This window comes from Euprymna scolopes, chromosome 28, assembly GCF_053919585.1.
Source record: "Euprymna scolopes isolate OS-2025 chromosome 28, ASM5391958v1, whole genome shotgun sequence".
In the NCBI taxonomy this organism is placed as follows: Eukaryota; Metazoa; Mollusca; class Cephalopoda; order Sepiida; family Sepiolidae; genus Euprymna; species Euprymna scolopes.
This window is the reverse complement of record NC_136509.1, coordinates 38,249,286-38,273,460: the sequence shown is the minus strand read 5'-3', so window position 1 is coordinate 38,273,460 and position 24,175 is coordinate 38,249,286. Positions and strand designations below refer to the sequence as shown.

Here is a 24,175-nt window from a genome sequence, read left to right as displayed (position 1 = left end):
CCTTCTCCCCACAAAACATTAAGATTAATATCATTTTCAAGTGAGAAGTAGTATCCTCGTCTCATTATTTCAGTCTATACTACACTATTTCCAACTTTACTATGTCATACTAAGTATAGTGTTCAATAGTATAATTTGAAATCTACAAAGATATATAATCTCCATTATATATACAGGGTGTCCCAATAAAATGTATACACTCTTTAAATTATCTCAACTTGCCACATGAATACGCTATACTACGTTCCCAAGAGATGTTTGAGAATAAAGAATGGTATTTCCAGCAGGATGGAGCACTTTCCCACAATCATCATGACGTAAAAGCATATCTTGATACTCACCTGCGAAACAGATAGTTAGGATGAAGAGGAAGTATTGAATACTATTCACACTCACCGGAGTTGACCCCCCCCCCAACCTTCCATGGATTTTTCTCTTTTTTTTTGGGGGGGGGGTGGAGGCATGCTAAATACAAGGTTCACACCACAAAACGAGCTACAATGAATGAGTTGAAAGCAACCATTGAAAGAAGATGTGTCAATCAGTGGGCGTTGCTCATGGACCACAATGGCCAATAATTTGAACACTTTCAATAATTGGCTGGTTTCTATATTTGTTTACAGTTTACAGTATTTTGATGTATGAAACTTTTTTTTCTTACAATAAATGTTGGTTGTATGGTCATTTAAAGGGTGTATACATTTTATTAGGACGCCTTATATATATTCATTCCTCTTTGTCTATAAAACTAAATTCAACTAAATATAGTTCATATTTAGCTTAGTAGCATTTTATACTGATTTTAATCTTCAGAAAGGGACATGAAAGTGGTACAAAACGGTTCTATGAATTAATTTGACCTGTCTTGCGATGGGTAATCTAGTGTGTGTGTGTGTGTGTATATATATATATATATATATATATGCTCATGTACCCACATACAATATTATAAGGAGATAACATTTTGTATCGATTTTCAGTATTTACTTCAAACGTGCTCAATACGCGAGTAGAGCTAAGTAGTAAATTATGAAAATATATTTATGACAATTAAGCTACAGAGGCTTCTGCATTTCATTCCCAGAGGGAATTGTCAGGCTAAAATTTAACCCGACGCCATGATGATAAAACGAAAAAAAAAAAAAAAACTCTACGTAGCTTAACTGTCATACATATTTTCATTGCCTACATTATATATGTGTGTCATGTACAGAGAGTTTCGCTGTATCACAGCTGTTCAATACATGCCGAGTGTTTCAAACTGAGATTGAAACCGGGTCGTTTTTTTTCAACAGTCTTCTATCGACTGCACTATCAGTATAAGAAATGTTAAATGTATGAAGCTTAGCCTCGCGTACCAAAATAGAATTCTCATGATACAAGGGAGACATAATAAAATCATCTTTTTGTGATAAAATCTGAATACCTTGCATATTTCACTGATATGTCAGTATATACATGGAAGATGTTTGTTTTGTAGGTTTTTTTTGTTTTTCATATATTTTAATAGAACACATTACCAAATCAAGTTAAAAATAGAACGAGCACAAAACATTTTAAAAATAAACTAGATAAATTCAGAAACAATGGTAAAATTTACAGGAACATCTTTGGCATATATTTGATGGAACAGTTAAGTTTTGATATGTTTATTCTCATTATTTTGTGAGATTGTAAGTAATCTTAAATATAAAATAGAGACACTTTAGTTTTTTTTGTGATTAATACCCTTTTTTTTTTTAAATAGAAAGTACACAATAAAATCGGTTTCCTCAGTCATATAATACCTCATTGCTCTAAGGTATTAAAATAAAAACTGTAATTTACGAGCGATCTTAATATTTAATCCTGATTCATATTTTATTAGTCATAAATAGAGGAAGGGCAGGAATTTTTACACTTATACTTAATCCTTATACTGCTACCCTTAAAATCAGGAGAAAATTAATTTTTTTTAATATTTGACTTTAAAGAGATACGGGGGGGGGGGCAGAAAATAAAGGGAGACAAGGTAAAGAGAGAAAAGGAAGAAAAGAATCATCTGTTCTTGGTTTATATAGTTAATAGCATCGCCTTTAAATAATTGCCCAGGTAACACACTGGGAGATCGAACCTTACCTTGCGCAAAAGTATTTTTTTATAGACCTAAAATTAACTTAAACATTTCAAATTACATTATTAAACAGATTGTTTGTTTTTTTTGTAATCTATGTAATCTGCTGAAATTTTGCAATCGTCAAATGGTGTAATGCATAATTTTAGAGTCAAATTTAAGCTTGTTATTCTTTATATATATATATAATAAAAATTTGTATATAGAGATATATATATGTACTTTCATCCCCTCATGAAAAAAATTAGATAAAAGCATTTCAAGTGTTGAGAGTAAACAAGAAAGCAAATAGCAGGTCAAACAACTCCCACCGTCTGAAATGAATTTGGAGAGAAATCCTCCACTCTAAAATGTTTACGGTTAGTGTTTCTTTTTTTTCTTTTTTCCTCTCGAGATCATTAGAAATTATAATCTAGTCTATATATCTATAAAAGTGAGAATGTGTGTGTAAGGGCATTTCTCAACCTATACACTCTACGAATTTTTGATCTACATACTTAAAATTTTGTATGTAGGGCATTCAGACATGTGGAAAACTTTTTAATCCGTTTTTATCTAGAAAAAAAAGGCTGCCCAGCTAGCAACAAAATCCCACTCCTAAACTGAGAAGGCTCCCAAATGTTGAAAGCTATTCTACTTTGGAAGCTTGTGTTTGTAATTTCCTGTCTGCCCCCTGCCATCAACCTGACTGTACAAATTGGAAATTTAAATGGAATGTGAACAAACATTTTGCTATATATATATATATATATATATATATATATATATATATATATATATATATATATATATATATATATTATTTAATTGGAATTCATGAGTATTATTTATTATTTTTTTTATTTATTGCAGACTATTATCCTCATCTTTTCTTAGTTGTTTCACAACGTTTCGGCCAACTATTCCTCTGGTTTTCATCAGCCCTTCGGGGCCTGTGGTGCAGTTGATAGAGACGTTGAATCTCTACGGTTTCAGGTGAAAATTGTCTGAAGATAGCAGTTTCAATCCTACCCAAAGCCGGCCAGAGGCTTACTTGGCTAAAACGTGGTGAGACGTTCTGCTATCAACCAATCAGAAACCAGAATTGCTCCATAAAAATGAAACCTTTTTTAGCAACCTTGCACATTTTTTTTTCCATGTCAACACAAGGACTTTTTTCTCTTTGGCTGCAAAATTATAAAGTTCAGAACCTGTACAGAACAGCTGTCCACTAATAATTCGTCATCTCCAGGACTTGTATAGAATAACTACCCATCAGAAACTCCTGGAACTAAACATGGTTTATAACTGCAGAACATGCAATTTGCAATTCTATGATATATGTGCTTTCAAAGGGTTTGGAGCTGCATCACATTTTCTGAATAATGTGTGCAGATATTTGGATAACATTTCTATGGAAATGGACTCGGCATCAAAGTATGGTTGCGTGTTCATGAATATCTATGGATTCGAATCCTTTGTATTTTTCTTATAGGAACATCTTAAATAAATCTGTCCTATTTGAAAGTTCTTGATAAGGTGTAGAAACGTATCTAATTTGATTGGCCCCTGCCTTCTTCTTCTCTGGAACCTCTCTTTCACAGACATGATATTGCTAGTCTCAGTCTTTTCTATAAATACTATTATGGCAGGCATTCTTCACAATTATCAGATTTATTTTTTGCTCCTTTTATTCTAGCGTGTTTGACTCATTGGTCTAATGGTTTCCATCAATTCGCTGTTTTGATACCTCATTGTAATACTTCTTATTCCAGCAAGTGCTGTAGGCTTGTGGAACTCTTCCTGCTGACTGTTTTCCTCCTATCTAGTCTTAGTCTTTTCAAGACTACAGCCAATAGGCATCTTCTGTCTTTACGATAATCATCTTTTGTTCCTGTTAGCTTCTTACATCAAGTGACTTCATGCCTCGTCTGGAACAATTTCCATTAAAAAAATAAAATGGAAGAAGTTTTACAAACACTAGAAGATAACACTGCACAAGAAATTAGGAGCATAAGAGGAAATAACTATGCTTGAAAATGGACAAAGATCACATGTTTCCCCGATTAATAAAGTGTTTGAAATAAGGTGAGCATCAATTTGTGCATGCAGACTTTTGCATCTTTGTGTATTCACAACTGCCAGCGTCTTGTATCGCTATAAAGCCACTAGTTTCCCATGTATGGGGTCTTCTCGTCACCTCTGAGCTGGTGGACTAACCACTAACTCCTTCCTCTTGGGCAGGGTACAAAAGATTTTCTAATCTAATGGGTTCCGCATTGTCTTCAGACTCCAGCCTATGACACATCACCACAGTATTGCATCCCTGTGTTTGTTTTACAAGTACTTCCATGGAATGTGTTTTGATGGGCTTAATTGCACTTGTAGTATTCCCTTAATGGTTAGCAACAAAATCCCACTTCTATACTGAGAAGGCTCCTAGATGTTGGAAGATATTCTACTTTGGAAGCTTGTGTTTGTAATTTCCTGTCTGCTCCCTGCCACCAACCTGACTGTACAAATTGGAAATTTAAATGGAATGTAAACAAACATTTTGCTGTTCAACTCCCTACCCAGCTAACTCCTCTATAATTTTGGCAACTACCACAGTCGTTTCTCATGCTTTAGTCTTACTTTGCCTTGTTTTGAGTGACCCCCCCCCCCCCCAAAAAAAAGAAGCTTTTATCAGCTTGTTTTGTTTGTTAGAAGTGTAGGGGGGAGGAGGGTAAAAATTTTTTAAAAAAGAGTTCAAGAGTTTCAGATTAGAAACAGAATACACTTCACTTATAAACACACACACAAAATGGTTCACTACTTATCGAGGCTAAACGCTACTCGAGGATAAGGATTAATGAAATTTCCAATTGAATGATGGAACAGTATTATGAAAGGATTGAGAACCATAATTCACAGAACTACATGACATATTTGTTGACATTTGGACTAGAAAATGACCATGTAGTCTATAGGAAAGCATTCTTGTGGTAATATGTCCCACAAGTGAGAAGTCTTTGAAAATAAATTTTGTTCGTGGAAATTAGAGTACACGGAAGAAAAAAAAAAAGAAAGAGTACTTTGCATTTGCAGTTTTGTTGGCAAGACAATTCTAGTTGAGAGGTTTTAGTTTTTTTTCTATGAAAATATAGAGAGACTAGCAACAGCTCCTGTTTTTTCCCCCAAACAAGAAAAAGTGTGTGTCGGGGGGGGGGGGCTTTAAAGGGTTGGAATCCAGCTTTGATTGTCTAATATTTTCTATGATTAACCCCCCCCCCGCCCTTCTCAAAGAAGAAGTACGGTGGGGGGGGGGGAAGGAGGCGATCGGCTTGATAAAGATTTCTATCAAGGAAGTGAAGTAAAAATAACAAAATAAAAAAATAAAATAAAAAAAACTACTGAACTGGACACAGGACAGATCAGATTTCAGAGTAAGAGTCAACCAAACACACGGGTCATTTAAAATTGGATGGAGAAGTAGCAATTAAGTTCACCATTAGTAAATAAAACTTTTACAATATCCTTGGGTAGAGTTAAAAAAAAAAAAAAAAAAAAAAAACACCTCCATTTGACATATTTAGAATATTTTTTATTTATACAAAATTTTCTGACTACATATGTGCATACATGTTTCAACTAAAGCTGAGGACAACTGAATTTTTGAGATGAAGATTGACAACTAATTATATTTGTATTACTTGGAAACTGAACAAGAAAATGCTACCCTCCTCAGTGGATTAAATAAAGGGTTCCGTTAAAATTCCTTGCAGATTCTCGAGTTCAGCAAGATACATTTGAAGATCGGTTATATATACCGAAACATTATGAGAAAACAAACACCCAAGATGAGAACAGTAACCTGAATAATCCAAATAATACAAGCTGAAGTTTAGCTCAAACTAAGTATTCAATAGAAAATGAACGCCGGGTAGGAAAAAAACATGGCCTCCAGTAAAAACAATGGATTATATTCAATAATAATAGTTTTAAAATCCAGAAAACTACTTGTTTGGCCAAAATTTAAATGTGATATTCGTTTTCAGTATACCTGAAAACCTATAAAAGTTGTAAATTTAAATGGTGAATGCTAAGGTGGAAAAAAAGCAAAAAATACAACTAAAAAAAAAAAAAGATTTGGAAATTTTAAGAGGACAACTTTTGAAGTGAATGTGGTATTATGGTGATTAAGGATTCTAGCTAGGAATAGCTTAGACAAATCTTAGGTAAAGTGACAAGAAGATCCAACTCCTCATTTGTACATATGAATACAATTTAAATTTCAACACTTTAGGAATATTTTAAACCTTTGAGAATAAAATTAGTATTGAAAGAATGCAATGATTCAAGCCAAGCGTACGATAGACAAACGATGACCAGAGACCCCCATTTTGCCCACACTTTTGATGAACTTCTGTCGAATTTATTGAAAATGTAATTTATATAGTTTGCAAATAATTCTAAGTATTATATTTGTTATGATACTACACTTCACCGGTTCTGTTCTTGGTCGATGAAAGAGAAATCTATTTTTGTCCCAATCCAGACCCAATCCTTTTCTTTTTTTTTTGGGGGGGGGGGGGGAGCTGGAATTTTTGCAAATTAAAACCCAGCCTTGTGTCTTACTCTGCCCTTCTAACAAAGGACAGGAGAGGTAAATAGAAATATTGTGACTAGAATCGAAAATATATATTTTATATAAATTTGTTGGTCTGCAAATTTGTTTGTTTTTAAACCTGTTTGTAGCTGTCCAACATTGTTCTAAATTTTTACACTTCAGAATACCCATATGTGTGTATTTACTTGAGGCCGTGTATGCAGTGTGTATATGAGTGTGTATTAGTAGTTTTTCTCTTAAGATGGTTTATGTGAATGTGTGTGTCAAGGCAGACAGGGGTGTAGAAGAGTACAGCGCCACAGCGGGCATGTTGACTCGTTTAGGTTGCATACTTTTTAATTTTTTTTTTTATCCATGCACAATTGTATTTGGCAGTGGCGATGGATAGTTAAGGCTGTCATAATTTTTTTCCATGGATGAGAGTGACAATTTTCCCATCATTGTCTATAAACCGAACTGAAAGATTAATATTTCTACAACGTTCCTGAAAGGATGATGTATTGCTACCGGAACAGTATCAGAAACGTGCAATGAAGTGAGCAACTAACAGAAGATATTGTTGTTTGTAGGAAACAGCTCACCTTGCAGACACGTATATAATAAAGTTTATTGGTTGTTTTAACTTGCGGAGTATTTCGTTTCGGTCTACAGATGATGTCAGGTAATTAGGAGAGAATATGCACCATTTTGGAGCCTACCTTTCCCTGTGAACTTGTATACAATAAAGTTTATCTCTTGTTTTTTACTCGTTGGGTAATCTATTCCAGTCTCCAGATAATGTTGGGTCATCAGGAGACAATATGGACAGTTTTGGGCCCTACCTACAGCTTTTTTTTACATATTGCCTCCACTCACTAAAGTAATATGTGAAAGCTGTTTTGTTCAAATTTTTTTTTTTCCTGGGGCTGCAAATATAACTAACTTTTCTGTGAAAATAGAGCTGATTACAACAAAAGGTTGAGTGTAAATTCTCTACACTCAAATATTGTGAGAATAACATGGGTGCGTGTGGTCAAACCTTTTATGTTTAAGCTCAATATATATAAATTTCTAATTTCAGAGCATTTGTAAATAGATAATAGAAAATGGCAGATTCCAGCGAGTATATCTATTTTCCAGCAAAGCGATTCATTTTTTAACAACCGTTTCTCCATATAATCAAGGTTTCCAAGCACATCTTGAATCTTCTAGGAGACTAATTAATCAGAAAATAAAACGAAAGCTCAAAAACTTGCTCCAGAAAACGTTCCTTTAGACGGATTCCCCTCCCTCCAAAATTTGTGCATTTATTTCAGAACTGATGCGATGTTTGATTTTCAAAATTGGGGTCAGATTTTGAATAATTAAATACACTAGGAAAAAAAAAAATCGATCTAAAAAAAGTTTTCTAACGTGTTCGATTTTATTTGGATACTTTTGATTTTGTTTGAATAAACATCTGTTAAAAATGAACCTTTGGAACATGCGTTTTTCTATTGCCACCTCCTCCATCTCTCTCTCTCATATATATATATATATATATATATATATATATATATAATATAAATCCGTATTACTGTCTGTATTTTTATTCATAATGTCATGTATGAGGTCATGTAGGGGAGGGGGGGGGACAAAAATGACAGATTTCTCGGGCAACGCCAGGCAACCCTGCTAGTTATATATCATACCCAGTATCTCATGATATGGAACACTCTTTACCAAAATATTGCAAACCTAACTGCATTCAACACGGATATACCAACATACGAAAAAATCATCTAACATATCTGATTAATAACATACAATTTTTCTTTATCATATATTTAATTTAATGCCCATTTTACATTCTAGCATGCATTGGACAGCTTTAAAAAAATTAATTTCAAACTAACCTATCTCTTACCAGACTTTTGTCATCTAACTTCCATGTTTTCCTTGGCTTTCCCTTATAGCAACCAGCTACCGCAGCTGTTTTACATCTATTAACCCAAGAACTCTCACATACTCTTTCAACATGACCATACCAGTCTCCTGTTCTGCACACACATATGTCTATACAATCCAGATTTAATCACCCTCTGAAGTCATCAGATCTAAGCCAGTCTTTAAAACTTACATCATTTCTCTCCTAGCAACACGCTCTCAACCCTCACTAACCAAGTTTCACTTCCATACATCATCATACTGCATACACATGCCTGATATATTCTTATTAACGTAACGCTCTGCTGGTTAGTAATGGCAGAAGTTCTCTAAACTTATTCAATTCATTTCTTTCTTCCTTTATAATCCTTTTATTTAGTTTTCTGATATTTTATGATTTTATTGCAGTGGTTAAAGGCCTTGATTAGCAATCAGTTTGAATTGACAGTTTGAGATTAATGGTTTAATCCTTAGTATAGGCAGTAATAACAAGTAAAAAAACACTCGTACTGTCATGGCTGACGGAACAATAACAATCCACCCTCATGTATTATATATTAATTTTATTGTGTGGGAGGTGGCTATGATGAAATGGGCAATAACAGACAAACTAGCAACCGAAGTTCAAATCCAGTTGGTTCTTCACTTTCCCTTATGGTTGTTGACAACCTTCAATTCTCCTGTAAATATTCGGGTCTAAAAAATAGTTAAGACTAAAGGAAACCAATGCCAAGAACATAATCAAGTAGGTCAAAACGTGTTGATTCATTGAAATTTTTTTTTGCTTTGTTTAATTTTTTTTTTTTTTTTCATGACATTTTACTTAGTCTTTTGGTTAGATGCAAAGTGTAGTATCTGTTCTGATACTACCCTTCCAACTTTTGTTCTCAGTCAGTGATGGAGATATCCTTCTAGACTGAGCATTTTTATTTTGTCTCAATCTTTTTGGAGGAAGTTGGATTTCATCCATATCAAAAACCAACCTTGTGTAAAACTTTGTTCAGGTCGGGAGGTAAATGCCTGATTTGCAGGTGCTTGGGTGGAGTGTGCTCTGAAGAACTCACTGCATTTGTGCCCCCTCGATGTATATGTCCCTTCCCTCGATGAACTCATTTAGCAGCAAGATCCCATGCCTTCACTGTTGAGATCCCTAGATGCTAAAGAGTCTTCTACTATAATAGCGTCTTCCTTCGGACTGCTAGACCAAAATTCCTTCCTGGCTTGTAGAAGTTTATAGTGTAAACCAACATTTCGCTCACTTCCTTAGATAGTCCCAAATAGAAACTCCTTATATGCGTTATTTGGGGTGAACAAGAATATAAAAAAAGAAAAGTAAATAGGAATTAATGTGTGTCAATTCGGATTCAACAGCGAGAGGGGGAAGGGTTAATGAACGAAATCTAAAAAGAAAAAAATCTATAAGAAATAAAATTATACATGCAAACAGGGCCGTGTGGTTGTCAGCTAAATTGTTAGATTCCTCAAATTTTAGAAAGGTCCAATATGGTCAAATTCCAACTCAGACTTCTAAAGCAATCAATTTGCTGCAACTCTACAGTCCTGATTACTAGTTGTAAAAGATCAAGGAATGTCACAGGATTTTAACTAATTGAATCAAAGTCAGATTTTTAAATAAAATTTTTTAATGAAATTTAGATATGCATATGTTTATATATTTCTATGCCAGCAGCATTTACCTTAGGCGGATTAAACTAGCTTTCTCCTTAGTAGGAAGTTTCACGGGAATATCAAGTTCACAAGTGGTCCCCAGTTGCATGCATTTCTTTGTGTAAGATTCATTTCTGAACTAATTTAGTAATAATCATGGATTTTTAAAACACAGCTGCTAGGTGAAAGGCGTTGTAATGTGGGCTATATTTAGTTTAATTTTGTTTTATGCAAAGGAGGAGGTGGAAGCCTTTTGTGAAAATTCAGGTAGCTCTCATTCTTGTGAAATTTTAATAGGTATTAAACTAATAAATATTCTATAAATTTCAAAAGTATTTTAAAATGATTTTATATAGGGATAATAATATGGACACTAACTCCAATTTAAGAATTTAGATATTTCAGATTTGCATTAAACTTGATCCATAGTCATTAGACACAAATATGAAGGGGAGAAAGTGGACCTTGTGTTTACTTTTGAGTCCTTTAATCCTCCCATTACATAAACGACCTTTTTGACAAAGGGGGAAGAATTGCTGCTTTCAGAGTTTTAATCTATCCATATAATAATTGGCTAAATTTTGATCTTGAAGTGGTAATTTTTATATGAAGTGCATTCACGTACTATCTAGAATGATACCCATTTAAAAAAAGATTCTGAACTTAAATTTCTTAAAACCCCTTATGATTCCCCCCTGGCCAAACTTTCACGAAAAACACTCATCTGGCTGAAACCACTATCAATAATTTCCCACACTCTTTGTCTGTGCCTAGATGTAAATGTAGATTCCACGAACAAAGCATTCTTAGAACTGCACGCCTGTGGAACTCTATTCTGATTGCCTGCTTTCCAGTTGACTACAATCCGATTGTATTCAAGTCCAACGTAAACAAGCTCTTGATGAACCTTCCCCCTAAATAATCCAATTTACAAAATGCCCACTACTTATGTTTAATATGCTATAATCACATTGATTAATGTATACCCATTAACCCTTATTCTTGAGTGGCCTCCGGGCCTTGATAAGTGGTGATTCCTATGTAAAAAAAAAAAAAAAGTCTCTTAATTTAAGATATTTTCTCAAACATAAATTATATAATGGATTTTGATCAAAATTTAAAAAACGATTCTAGATACAAGCTCTAGTATCATATCTTAAATTTAATCTTTCAGGAGGAACACAAAAAAGTCGTGCAAAATTGTTCTGTTTGGGAAATTCGTTTTACCTGTCCTGCAACAGGTAAAGTGAATTATATTATAGATGTGTATCTTTCTGTGTCAGAGGATGCAATTGAAAAGAAAGCTCTATATTAAGATCAAATAACTATCCATGTAATATTTCATCAAGAATCAAATGTTAGAGTTACTTTTCTACTAAGGAATTTTACAATGATATTGTGAGGTTCGTATTCTGCCAGACATCCACAAACAGTAAATATGATTTTAATTTATTTATTAGGGTGGTGCAAAAATAATGTTTTTTGACGTTCATATACACACATATATATATATATATATATATATAACCGACAATATTTTTGCACCAACCTAATAGAACCTGAAAACTGAAAATAGTATTATAAAAATAAAAAATAAAAAAATGGTAATTATACTTCAGAATTTTTGAGATGAGGATTGGTAACTTATATTATTTGGACTACTGCTTTCCTTGCAAGAACCAGTGGTGAAACGGATAAAAGCACTAAGTAATAATCAGTTCCAAGTGACAGTCTTCTGGAGGTCGAAGGTTCAATCCATATTACAAGCAATACTAAGAATACAATTGGATTTCAACCATTTTTTATTATTTCACAGGTGACACTCAAAATACAGTTGCAAATTACTTAGAACTTCTAGCCAGTTCATGGCTGATAGAACAAAAGTGGGTTTGTGTTGCTATAGACAGATTCGAAAAAGTGGTCAAAAATCAAATATATAATAAATAAAGGTTATCAAAGGCAAGATAAGTTACTCTTCTACCTAGCTGCAAAAGTTTTTAGTGGTTTTACTCACTTTAAAACCTGTAATTGGTTCGAAAATTATAGTGTTTATTGGTATATTTGAAAAAATTATACAGTGTTTATTGGTATATTTGAAAAAGACAAAGGGCGGCATGCTCACTGTTGAATACAGCAAGTTTGGGAAAATGAGTTCAAACTAAATAATCACACAAAATACTGTTAAAAACTCGCTCAATATATGTTACCGTGACATAGGCAGACATATATTCGGTGGGTTTCTAACAGTATTTTGTGTGATTATTTAGTTTGAACTCATTTTCCCAAACTTACCGTATTCAACACTGAGCATGCCGCCATTTGTCTTTTTCAAATATACCGATAAAGAGTGTATGATTTGAGCCGAATAAACATTTTACATTAAATAAAAACACTAAAAACTTGTCCAGTTAGGTAGAAAAGTAACTGCTCTTGCCTTTGATAACATTTAATTGTTGCATGTTTGTTTTTTGACAACTTTTTTGAATCTATGTGTATAGTAATAAAAACCCACGAAAGCTATCTCTGTGGATTAAATAAAGATTCCATTAGAAATTCCGTACAGATATCAAAGATCAGCTTAAAGATCTACCAAGTTTGATAAGATGCACCTGAAGATCGAAGGTTATATCAACCAAAATGTCGCAAGAATAACATCCAATTTGCGAACAGTAGTTTGACTAATCCAAAGACTACAAAAATTGGTAATATACAATTCATACTGAAAGTAGGAATACACGGGGTGGTAGTTGGGTGGAGGGGGGGATCCTTATTCATTCCCCACAAGTACGTAAAATAAATAGTTTTATACTTACAGTCTCAAACATCCTCACTAAATTATGTACGGATCTTCGGGAAGTCCCTTTCACTAAAGATGCCAAACTCCGGCTGCGTTTCCCTGCAAGTGGGCTCTCCTCGTAAATGGTTTCTGGTGCTTCCCTTTCAACACGCGATGACAACGACAGAGATCGATTTGAAAATAACCTCCGATTCCTCGCTCGACTTCGAGCTTCCCGAAAATTTGTATCGTCCTTTCCTCGCAGAGCGAGGATCCTTCGACATTTTGAAGCCATTGTTTCTTTTTTATTTTTTGTTTTGTTTGTTTTTTTTTCTTTGCTTTTAATTAAAAGCAACAGGAATAAATTGTAATCGTTTTGGCATGAACATATTGGTCTCAAAAGTCAATGCGGCCATTCCAAATGGAATGTAACGCAGACCTGTCTTTGAAATAATCCAATCCATTTCTATTAAAATGAGAGTGTTCAATCTTTACCCCAACTTTCAATAAAGTAAATATATGTACATGTGTGTAAGTGTAAGAAACACATTGTCTGTTGATATAATTCATGCAGAGAAATTTTAATCAGATCTTAAAAAACACACATTAGAAACTTGCAGCAGTGAAAATTAAAATCAAAATTGTTCTTCACGAAAAAGAAAAATCCTTTCAAATTCCTTAGAAAAAGAAAAAAAAAAATGCAAAGGTAACGATAGCCCGAATACAAAAAAAAAAAAAAAAAAAAAAAAAATGTTTACCCTAATAAGAGATACCTGACAAGTAAAATGACTGAGGTGAAAGCCTTTGAAAAGATATAACATTGTAAGTAGCAACGAATTAACATTCTAAAATGTTCCCATTCTTAAAGACAAACCTTTCTCTCAGTAGAGTTAATTTCAATAGTCGCACACGCAAGCATGGGTAGCATTTCAGGTAAGAAGAGGCTTCGCATAGTATCGAAGTGCATATCCAACAGGTTGTAGTCATATTCCCATAGGAGGTAAGGCCATCAGGCAAAAGGTCTTTTACATGGCTGTTAATTGGTTCATGGCATTTATCAGATACGTTTTTTTTTTGTTTTTGTTTTTTGCACCTCTGGTTATCATTGACCGGAGTTTTTTGTTTTTTTCCAACCCTTTTTTTTTTTTACCTTTTAGATGAGATGAAGATTAAGGTAAATTCCCCTCCCAGAGACTCTCTCGCTCTCCAGGCACCTCTACGAAATTGTTTATATAGTTGGCAACCGGGTAGAGGTAGTTAAAAAGATGTTCCTCTTCAGTCAGCAGAAACTCATAGAAGAATAACAACTCCGATATATAAATAACTCACTAGCAGAAGAGGCTAAGATTCCTCGGCCTTTGAATTAACCAATGCAAAAAAGGCTGCCATGTGTACTGCCACTCCTTCACCCCCACCCCACTTTTCCTCCTACTTCCAAGTCTTTATCTCCCTCTCTTTTCCTTCCCCCAATTCATTCTTACTCCCTAGCCACCACCCCGACGCTCAGTTCTAGGCTCTTGTTACTAGTCTAAAACACTTTTTACCCTTTTCTCTCCCACCCATTAGCAGCCGTTTCTAGGCAGACCCAAAACAGAAACCAACCATATATACATCATATACAACATGTGGTTGGGCAGAAGTAATGTCATTTCGATAAACACACAAAAGAAAAAGGACAATTAAAACAAGAAAAGGCAAGAATTAACAAGAACCTCCCAAAGTAGAAAGGTAAGTAATTTATCTACACACATCTTATCCACTTACATAGAGTTAGCTAAATACATTTGCATGTACAGGACTCACTCCTAAACTAATTAGCCGATCATTAAAAATTTTGGAACACAGCTATTAGGCGTAAAGAGTCGTAATGTGGGTTATATTTACTTTGATATAGTGTATGCAACGATGGTAAAAAGAAAGTAGAAGCCTTTAGTGAAAATTCATAATTAAAACCATGTAACGGATTTTGATCAAAATTGGAATAAAGATTCTAGATCTGAGGTTCAGTGTCATATCTTGATTTTAATTTTCGTAACGGCACATAAAAGTGACGCAAAACTGTTTTGTTTGGAAAAATTAGTGTTACCTGTCCCGGGGCACTTCTAGTATAACTAACTATAAGTATATATACATGATATAGCCTTCACTTATTTCATAATATATTATATGTACATATTTTTTCAGAATTTATTTCCAGAGTACTCAATATCAAGTAGAGCTTAGTTGTAATTGCAATTAATGACTCCTCTCCATAACTAAACAAACTTATGTGTAGTTTACTTGCCATAAGGATATTTTGTATACATATACAAGATCGGTTTTCTTCATTTCAAGTGTAGAATCTGCCAATGAAAGAAAAATAAAAACTATAGAATACAGAAATCTGTGACTTAGCGTTGTCTATTTAGTCTTGCGTCAGCTCTTGGTTGGACATTTGAAAGCAAGTGTGTGTGTGTATATATATATTAGGCACCGCCAAAACTGGGGGGGCAGGTCAGTACTTTTTGACGGACCGTCTTTTTAAAAATCTACCAAAAATCAGGTAATTATCCGATCAATACGAAATTTTCAGCGATTATTAGGAGAAGAATGAACTTTATAACAGTGTACTTATTTTTCATAAACGATATTTATATATATATATTTTTTTGCTTACAAAACCCCCCCTTGTTTTGAAGTGGGAACAAATATGCTTAAAATAATCATTTGAAACTGAACAAAACATATTGTGTTGTTGTAAGGGACAGAATTATAGATTTAAAAAAAAAAAAAAAAAAAAAAAAATTGTTTGCATACCTTATTTTGACGTCTGAATATCAGAACTTCGATTGTGTTTAATTATCCCGCTTTTGAGTTTTGAAGTGTGAAATTCGGTGAATATGTTAAGTAAAATAATTAATTTAAGTGAAGCAAAACAAAAAAAAAAAAATTTTTTATATTTATACGAAAAAAGCCATTTTAAAATTTTTGATAAATAAATTAACAATTTTTTTTTAGCGAGCCGAATAATGCATGACCATTATTAAACAGAGCATGCTTTGAATAATCGATACAAAAAAAAAAAATTCGATAAATATTGTGCCCTTTGTGTTAAAAATAGCATCATTTTTTTTCGATCTCGTTTGAAAACGTTTGCCGCCTTTCGACTACGGTGGACCAAAAGCGCTGAAATAATTTTTTTTTATTCTGCTTTAAATTGCCCCCTCCCCCCATTTTGGGGAGCCTGGCCCCCACACACATACACATTAAAAACCAAACTCATACAAATGGTCACCCATCTGGTACTGGCCAGCCTCAGCTTAATAATACATTGAAATTTTCGTCACTGAAAAATAAGTTTTTTTGGCCTGTTTAGTCTTCCATAGTTTTCGTCTCATCGAAAGAAAACGTAAACAGAGTCGATCTGAACTCTTCGGCGACGCGAAATATCTGGTTACATATATGAATAAGTGGAATTATTTGAAATTCAGGTACTTATATTATAATATTTTTGCATATTCTCTTAGAAAATCATCCTAAATCTTAGTTAGACAATAAATGAATAAATAAATTATTTCAAAAACCCTTTTTTTTAAATATTTAAGTACGTTTTTTGTGCAAGACAAAAAATAACAATTGTTAACTTTTTGGGAAAATTTAACATTTAAAATTGAATTAAAAATAGTAGAAAAAGTTTTACATTATTCTGTTTTCTATATGATAAAATTCAGGGTTTTATCTTTCTGGAAAAAAAAAAGTTACTCAGAAATAATGGATTTTAATAAATGTAATTTAGTTTTAAAAAACAACAACAACTTGATTTTGCGGCCATTTTTGGCGGTGCCTAATATATATATATATATATATATATATATATATATATATATATATATATATATATATTACACACACACATACTATTTTATCAGGGACTGAAAATTCTTGGTGATCCTATCACCTTCTTTGGAGAAGAATGAAATGTGCCAATGTAAGCTCTTTTCTGGTCAAGTTTATTTTGGCTATCCTCAATAAAGTAAACGAGAATATCCCTATACTTGCTTCTAAACGTTTAACCAAGGACTGAACTAAGATCAATCAACGAAATAGTGTCACAGGTTTCTGTATACTATTAGTTTTTTTTTTTTTTTTTGGGGGGGGGTCCTCATAATCCGATATATTATCATTTCATACATCATTCATTCATTTTGCAACTACAGTCAAGATGATGGAATTCGGTAAACTCCATAATCTTTTCATATGACTGTTAATGTGTGCAATAACGCGCAATTGGAAAGCAAGAGGACGGACCTAACCTTCCACCTACATACAGCGCCTTGATAGTCCCAAATGGTCACGCATCTGGCACTGACCAGACTCTGCAATCTCAGTAATCTGATGAGAATACACACACACAAACACACCATATACTCTATATCAAATAAAATGATGTGATGTGATTTAAATATACTTGTGGTGTTTGAATTGTTTACAAACGATATATATGCTCTGAAAGTGCAATTCATTTTTATTGAGCTTAAAAAATCTGGTAATTTTAAGTAACATTTATTGTATATATACATTAAAGGTATATAATATTAAAAGGTGTGTGTGTGTATATATATATATATATATACATACACACACACACAATTAAAATAATATATTCATAGGGATTAATATTTAATGCAAAAATCTAATACTCGAGCATAAATTTGGCATAAAACACTCATTCTAAGTCTATAACTTTGGACCGTTTTTAAAGGGCTAAAAAGTCTAATAATGACGAGAAAATCTGCTCATGTGTGATAGGATTTGTTTGGTTCATATAACATTTTGGTAGAATTTATACCTTCTTCGGACTTGTAAAACTTAAAGAGAAAATGTCCCAGATCTGACGATTGCTTTCCTTGTTTTTTTACTTTCCTATTTTCTTTTTCCTTTAGTTGTCGAAAATGTTCTCCTTGGAGCCAACATTATAAACAAACGTAAAAACATCACTTAACATTTTAATTGTTTTGTTAATCAGAATAATCAGCCCGTTTTAAGCTTTTGTTAAACGCACATTTTGTTAACACACAATCCACCCCCACCCCGGGTTTCGCCCACAAAGCATTCAAATCAAATAAATCAAAGCTTCAATACAACCAAACTTAAGGTAATTACACAGGAATCTATTCTGTTTGTACACTAATAGCAACATAACTGTTGGTCAAGTGGCTGTCGTGTGTGTGTGTGTGTGTGTGTGTGTGTGTGTGTATAAAGACCCCCCCCCCTCGTTATTTAAACACCCACACAGCTCCACCCTTACAAAAGATTCTTGTCCACCCATCTGTAGAAGGACAACAGAAAAAGAACTGCCTGACTCCCACGTAAAACAACTTGGGGGGTCAGGCAGTTCTTTCTGACATTGGAAATTAGAGGGGAAAGTAAAAGGAAAAGATAGGGAGTGATTATTTATTTATTTATTTTTTTTTTTACTAATGAGTCGGTCACTATTTATTAAAGCAAAAAGCTACTTGAGGATAAAGATTAATAATATGTCAGTTGAATGATAAATATTATGAGGGACTGAAAAAACAATGAATGTGAATTAACAAAGTTTGATTGCTTCATGAGGTCTATTCATAGCATTGGATTTGAAGACCACCAAGTTCACAGGGAAGCAGTCCTCTGAAATGTGTTCTACAGATCAGAGGATTTTAGTTTTTAAAAAATGTAGGTATTTGTTAGTGTGATTATTAATTGGAAACATTCAAAAGTAAATGTTAAAAAATGTAGAATCAAAAGTCGTTTATTTACAAAATGAGCTAAATCATATAAAATTTTATCTATAATGTTCTTGGCCTTTTGGCCAAGATCAAAGTGTAGTATCTGTTCTTCAGATGCGGCTCTTCCATTTCTTGTTCTCTTTCAGTGGAGGAGAAATCCTTCACGACTGAGACAATTTTTATTTTTGTACCTTTTCTCCACGTTAAAAAACGACCCTGGTGTCTAACTCTGTCCCGTGGGGACGCATTGTAAATAGGTATAATATAGTTCTCTTAGTCTTTCTGTCTGTTCCTTTTATTTTTCGGAAACTACTGGTTCGATCTGGCTGAAATGTATGAGCCTTTGCTATAAGGTGCAACGAACTAAGTATTATGGTATCCGTTTGATGCACAGTTAGGGATTAATATTAATATAATCACCACACTACTGCATTTACTCTAGAAGTTTGACATAAAGCTTTCATTCTAAGTTAACAGGTTATAACAGGCTTATAAAAATTTATAATTGGGTTTATAATTATCCCCAATCAGAAACATGTAGCAATCAATGTTTATACATCGGCGTCCAAAATCAAATGTGTAAACTCGTTTGTATGCACATACTATACTGAATAAAAACAAATGATTATATAAACTACTTAATTTACTCACATAAAATTAATATACGAAAGTATAGATTTATGTGTAAACTTTAAGTATTTACTTCAAAAGTGCTCAATACGTAGGTAGAGCTACTTAGTCGCCATATACATTTTATAACTTACTATATATATATATATTATATATATATATATATATATACATACATACACACACACACACACACACTACACAGGAAACACAACTTATCAAGGCCCGGAGGCTACTCACGAAAGGGGTTAATTTTTGACTAAATAGAAAACTTTCTGATTGGTCCAAAATATAATTTGTTTTTATTGAGGATAGTGTATGCGCAGACGATGTGCGTACAAACGAGTTCATGCAGTTTCAGTTTGAACACCGCTACCAACACCCCAGTCCACATAAACCGTGAAAGTCACAGACTGTAAACCCTAGACTTGAGTTCACCCTCTTTTGGGCTCCTCAGTAAGATACATACAAATTCAATTACGTTTATATGCAAAAGTTAATGTTTTTAATTAAAAAAATAGAAATATTTCTCAATAGCTATGATACATCTGTATACAAAGACACTTGAAATTATAATATGAAGGCAATTTTCAAATATAAATGTTTAGTATAACCTCAAGTATAACCTTCTGTTCTTTTTAAAAAAATAAAATAAAAATATCAATAATTTGCTTTAATTTTTAGATTAAAGCAAATTGATATTTTTATTAAATAAATTTGTAAACTGCTGCAGCTGCTTTTAAAACGAACATACACGTCCACAGATTTTGGCAACAACAATTCATTCTTTTATGACCTTATACATTTTTTTCAAGTAAATATATACATTTCTTTCTTTCCGTGACAAGCAAGCCAAATCCAATTTTAATATATAAATTCTAGGAATTAATACAAACCTCTGTCTATTCTTGCTCCCAACCCTTAACTCAATATCATTATTCCTTTAAATTTCTAGAATTTTCAAATTATAAATAAAATAAAGCAATACAAGTTTTGCTGTTTACGGATGCTCTAAATGTATGACAGTAATATTTCAGGGGCGTTTTTTTTTTTTTTTTTTTAATGGAAATCAGTCCAGATGAGGCATGAAAGCACTTTACGTTAGAAGTTAAAAAAAAAAAAAAAAATGCTACTTCAAGATCAAAAATTATCCAATGATTAATGTCCATAGATTCCAATTCAGAAAACAGCAATTCTTCCATCTTTGTCAGAAACATTTTTCATTGAGTCTGAAGACTAAAGGACAAAAGATTTATAAAACTGCTGAAAGTAAAACCAAGGTCCACTTTTTACTCTCCGTAAGTTTCCAATATTTACAGACTGGCTTTGCTGTTCTTTCAATATGTGATTGACTAAACGGTTTCTAATTCAATATGTGACCTAATGAGTTATTTACATTCCAATATGTGAGCTACTGGGTTGTTCGGATTAGTTTGGGTTAATTGGTTAAAGCCGAGGTTAATGGTAGGGTAGATCATCATATTATTGATTATTGATTATAAACTATTGAGTGGATCACATATTGGACAGGCACCTTTCTTTGAATTATGAAAGGAGAGAATATTATTTTCAACCACCATTCTGTTATATTTAAGTCACTTTATAGTCAATCACACCCCCATCTTAAGCACATATTCATACCTTTTGTCACTGATTTTCATAAAGCTTGACCATGTAGTTTTACAATATTACAACTTATTGAAAAACCAAAAAACAAGATAAAACATCTAAAAATGGCCAAAGTGCTAAAAAGGCAAACATTACTATTGACAGCATTTTTTTCTTTGCTCATATCTCAAACAAGGCAAATAATTGCCACAGAGACATAAAGACCTATTGTGGATTAGGGACCATGTTTACAGGGCACTAAGTACAGAGTTGAGCAGCGAGATGTTTGGTCACATTACATTTAAACTTCTGCATGTTAGTACAATCGGGGAAGCAGAAAACAATGAGGGAATTCCAAAGTCTAGCAGTTTGAGGTAAAAAAAAAAAAAAAAAAAAAAAAAAAAAAAGCACTCCAGCATCAGAGGACCTCTACAATGAAGGCGTGGAATTTTTTCCCATGTCTGGTTAGTTGGGGAGCATTTATGTCAAGGGAGTACCAGTGCTACATGTTCATCAGAACACATTCCATTAAAGTATTTGTAAAACAAACACAGAGATGCAAAATAACAGCAATGGGACACAGGTTGGAGCTTGTTTGACAGTGCGAGACCTAGTAAATAGATTGGATACTTTTTTTTTTTTTTTTTTTAGACATTGTCTAAGAGACTAGTGGCAGATGCACCAACCCAGATGTGGCAACAATACCCCATGCATTGGTGAATGCTGGCTTTACAGAGATATAAGATATTGTCAGGTGCAAGTATTTTTCTAGCATGGTAGATGGAGCCCACCTTTACAAGAGCCTTGGCAATGTCCTATGTATTGGAGACTGGCAATCTTAGAGCAGCAATAGTAACATTTGCCTGCTATCAAATTAATATAAAATTAAAATAAAAAAATAAAAACGTGCCTTTAAAAATATTAAGATTTATTGGAGGGAGGGGGTTAAACTGTCTTTGAGAGCTCCAATTTGAGTATAGAGAGAGACTACATTTTTTTAGCATTATTCCCAAATCCACTTCTTGGTTTCTATTGTTATTTTCATGGCAAGTGCTCTTCTGAGCTTCAATCTATGGTGCCCCCTTGCCAAATTTTCAGTCGACTAACTACAACCACTATTAATAATTTCCTCCACTCTAACTGTATCTAAATCTAAATGTAGATTCCATGAACAAATCTTTCCTAGAACTATCCACCTGTGGAACTCTGTTCGAATGGCCTGCTTTCCAGCTGACTAAAGGTCGTCTTCACATCTAATGTAAACAAGTTCTTGTTACGCCATCCCCTTAAATTATACCCAATTTTTACCATTAAAGATTACTACACTGTTGAACCGATGCCCATCACCCACGCTTTAATCCTTATCCTCAAGTGGCCTTCAGGTCTTGATAAATGGTTACTTCCTTATAACAGCATGGTGTGATCTGTTGCTTAAATAGAATCCATAGTTCTCCTGTAGCAGATATCTCCCTGATTCTACTTTTGCTTTTTAATGGTATTTTTACTTGATTACATAATTCGAAATAAGAATTATTTTTGTTCTAACTGTATTATTTTCACTGTACAATAATTTATCAGTTTGAAATATGTTAAACATTAAAAAAAAAAATTAAAAAAAAAAAAAAATTGTTAAAGACAGTTTTGGCAGAAAAAAAATCTACTGATGTCGGCCTGCTGCTACGAATTCGGAATAGTGGTATGTGAGCGAAAAAAAAAAATAAAGAAAGCGAAAAGTAAAATCAGAGAGACATCTGCTACAGGAGAACCGAATCCATTTTTAGATACAAGATGAAACTGCACTAGCTTTATAAATTTATCATGAATCTATAAATATTTGAAGAAATGTTCAAGAGCTTTGATGAAACATACAAACTTTTCAAAATAACTGGATCCGCATTAAATAATCAGAAAAGACAAAAACTTAGCTGACAGATAAAAAAAAGTCTTATGACCTATATAAAAAATAAAATAAATAAATAAAAAAATCCTTACCCAGATAAGACTTTATTAAAAGATGAGAATCTATCATTTGCCAAAATAAAGTGACATTACTTAGTCCATCCAAAATCTTATCTCCTCCCCTCCCACGTTTTCTAATCTAATCTTATCATCAATGATAAGTGTTATATGAATGACCTCTGCCTTCTGCCTTTATCTCTTTACTTCTGACAAGGAACCTAAAAAGAGGTAATAGTAAAAGGGGCCACCACACCCACAAAAAAAAAAAAAAAAAAAAAAAAAAAAAAAAAAAAAAGCCTTTCAAGTCTAAATAGGTATATATTTCTCATTCAAAAACCTATCTCACGCGCGCGTGCGCGCAAATGCGAAAGAAAACATAAAATAAATAAATGGTAATCAACGTTTCGTCCCTATTTCAGAGGACATCATCAGGATTTGGTTAAAAACACTCAGAAAACAGGTTACAAGCCACGTGCGAGTGAAAGAGAAAGAACTTTCTTTCCCTCTTCACTTTTTTTATTTTTTTTTTTATTACCTTTTCACCCCAAACAAGGCACATTGCCACTGGTGTAGGGGGCTACTATCAGGGGCAGCAGCTACTGGGGCACTATGTTGGGATTTGGGCAGCAAGATGTCTGTTCACGTTACACTTGAACTTCTGCATGTCAGTACAGTTGGGGAAGTAGGGACCTGGAATGGAATTTCAGAGTCTAGCGGTTCTGAGGAAGAAACTACTGTAGTAGAAAGATCTACATCTAAGGAGCTCTACTGTGCGGGGGTGGGATTTAGCTGCCTGTCAGGTTTGTCGAGGGTGTCTACATCGTGGGGGCACAAGTGTCTGCAGTTCGTCAGACCATTCACCATTAAAATACTTGTAGAACAGGCAGAGGGATGCAATGTTTCGTCGATGCGACAGAGGCTGAAGCTTAGATGCTAGTTCAGGGCCTATCAGATTGGCGACTCTCTTTTGAACCCTGTCTAGGAGCGAGAGACTAGTAGCAGATGCACCAGCCAAAATGTGACAGCAATACTCCATACATGGGTGAATGGTGGCCTTATAGAGGTACAGGATACTTTCAGGTGTCAGTAGTTTTCGAGCACGGTAGAGAGAGCCTACCTTCTTCGCAGCGGCCTTGGCAATGTTTTCAATATAATTGTTCCAACTCATATTTTCTGTGAAC

At 33.6% G+C, this 24,175-nt stretch overlaps 1 protein-coding gene, 1 long non-coding RNA gene and 1 pseudogene across 20 annotated transcripts in view; 2 read left to right on the top strand and 1 right to left on the bottom strand.

The window, feature by feature from the left end:
• The window catches only part of LOC145249568 (uncharacterized), a 585,438-nt gene that overhangs the window by 479,003 nt on the left and 82,260 nt on the right, over positions 1–24,175 (bottom strand). For 3 of the 19 annotated variants that reach the window (XM_080111243.1, XM_080111245.1, XM_080111246.1), the window contains exon 1: positions 13,088–13,443. The exons of 11 other annotated variants lie outside the window; for them this stretch is intronic. In XM_080111243.1, coding sequence (XP_079967369.1) covers positions 13,088–13,345 — 258 coding nt within the window. In that variant the 5' untranslated portion in view covers positions 13,346–13,443. Of the gene's footprint in view, positions 1–13,087; positions 13,802–24,175 lie in introns of those variants that run through there. 5 more of the 19 variants (XM_080111247.1, XM_080111249.1, XM_080111244.1 and 2 more) reach the window with 3 other exon arrangements.
• LOC145249574 (uncharacterized) overlaps positions 14,642–24,175 on the top strand; it is a 61,747-nt gene continuing 52,213 nt past the window's right edge. The window contains exon 1 of the long non-coding RNA XR_013863550.1: positions 14,642–14,778. This is a non-coding gene — a long non-coding RNA (uncharacterized LOC145249574). The remainder of the gene's footprint in view (positions 14,779–24,175) is intronic.
• Positions 18,860–18,993, top strand: LOC145249826 (U2 spliceosomal RNA; annotated as a pseudogene).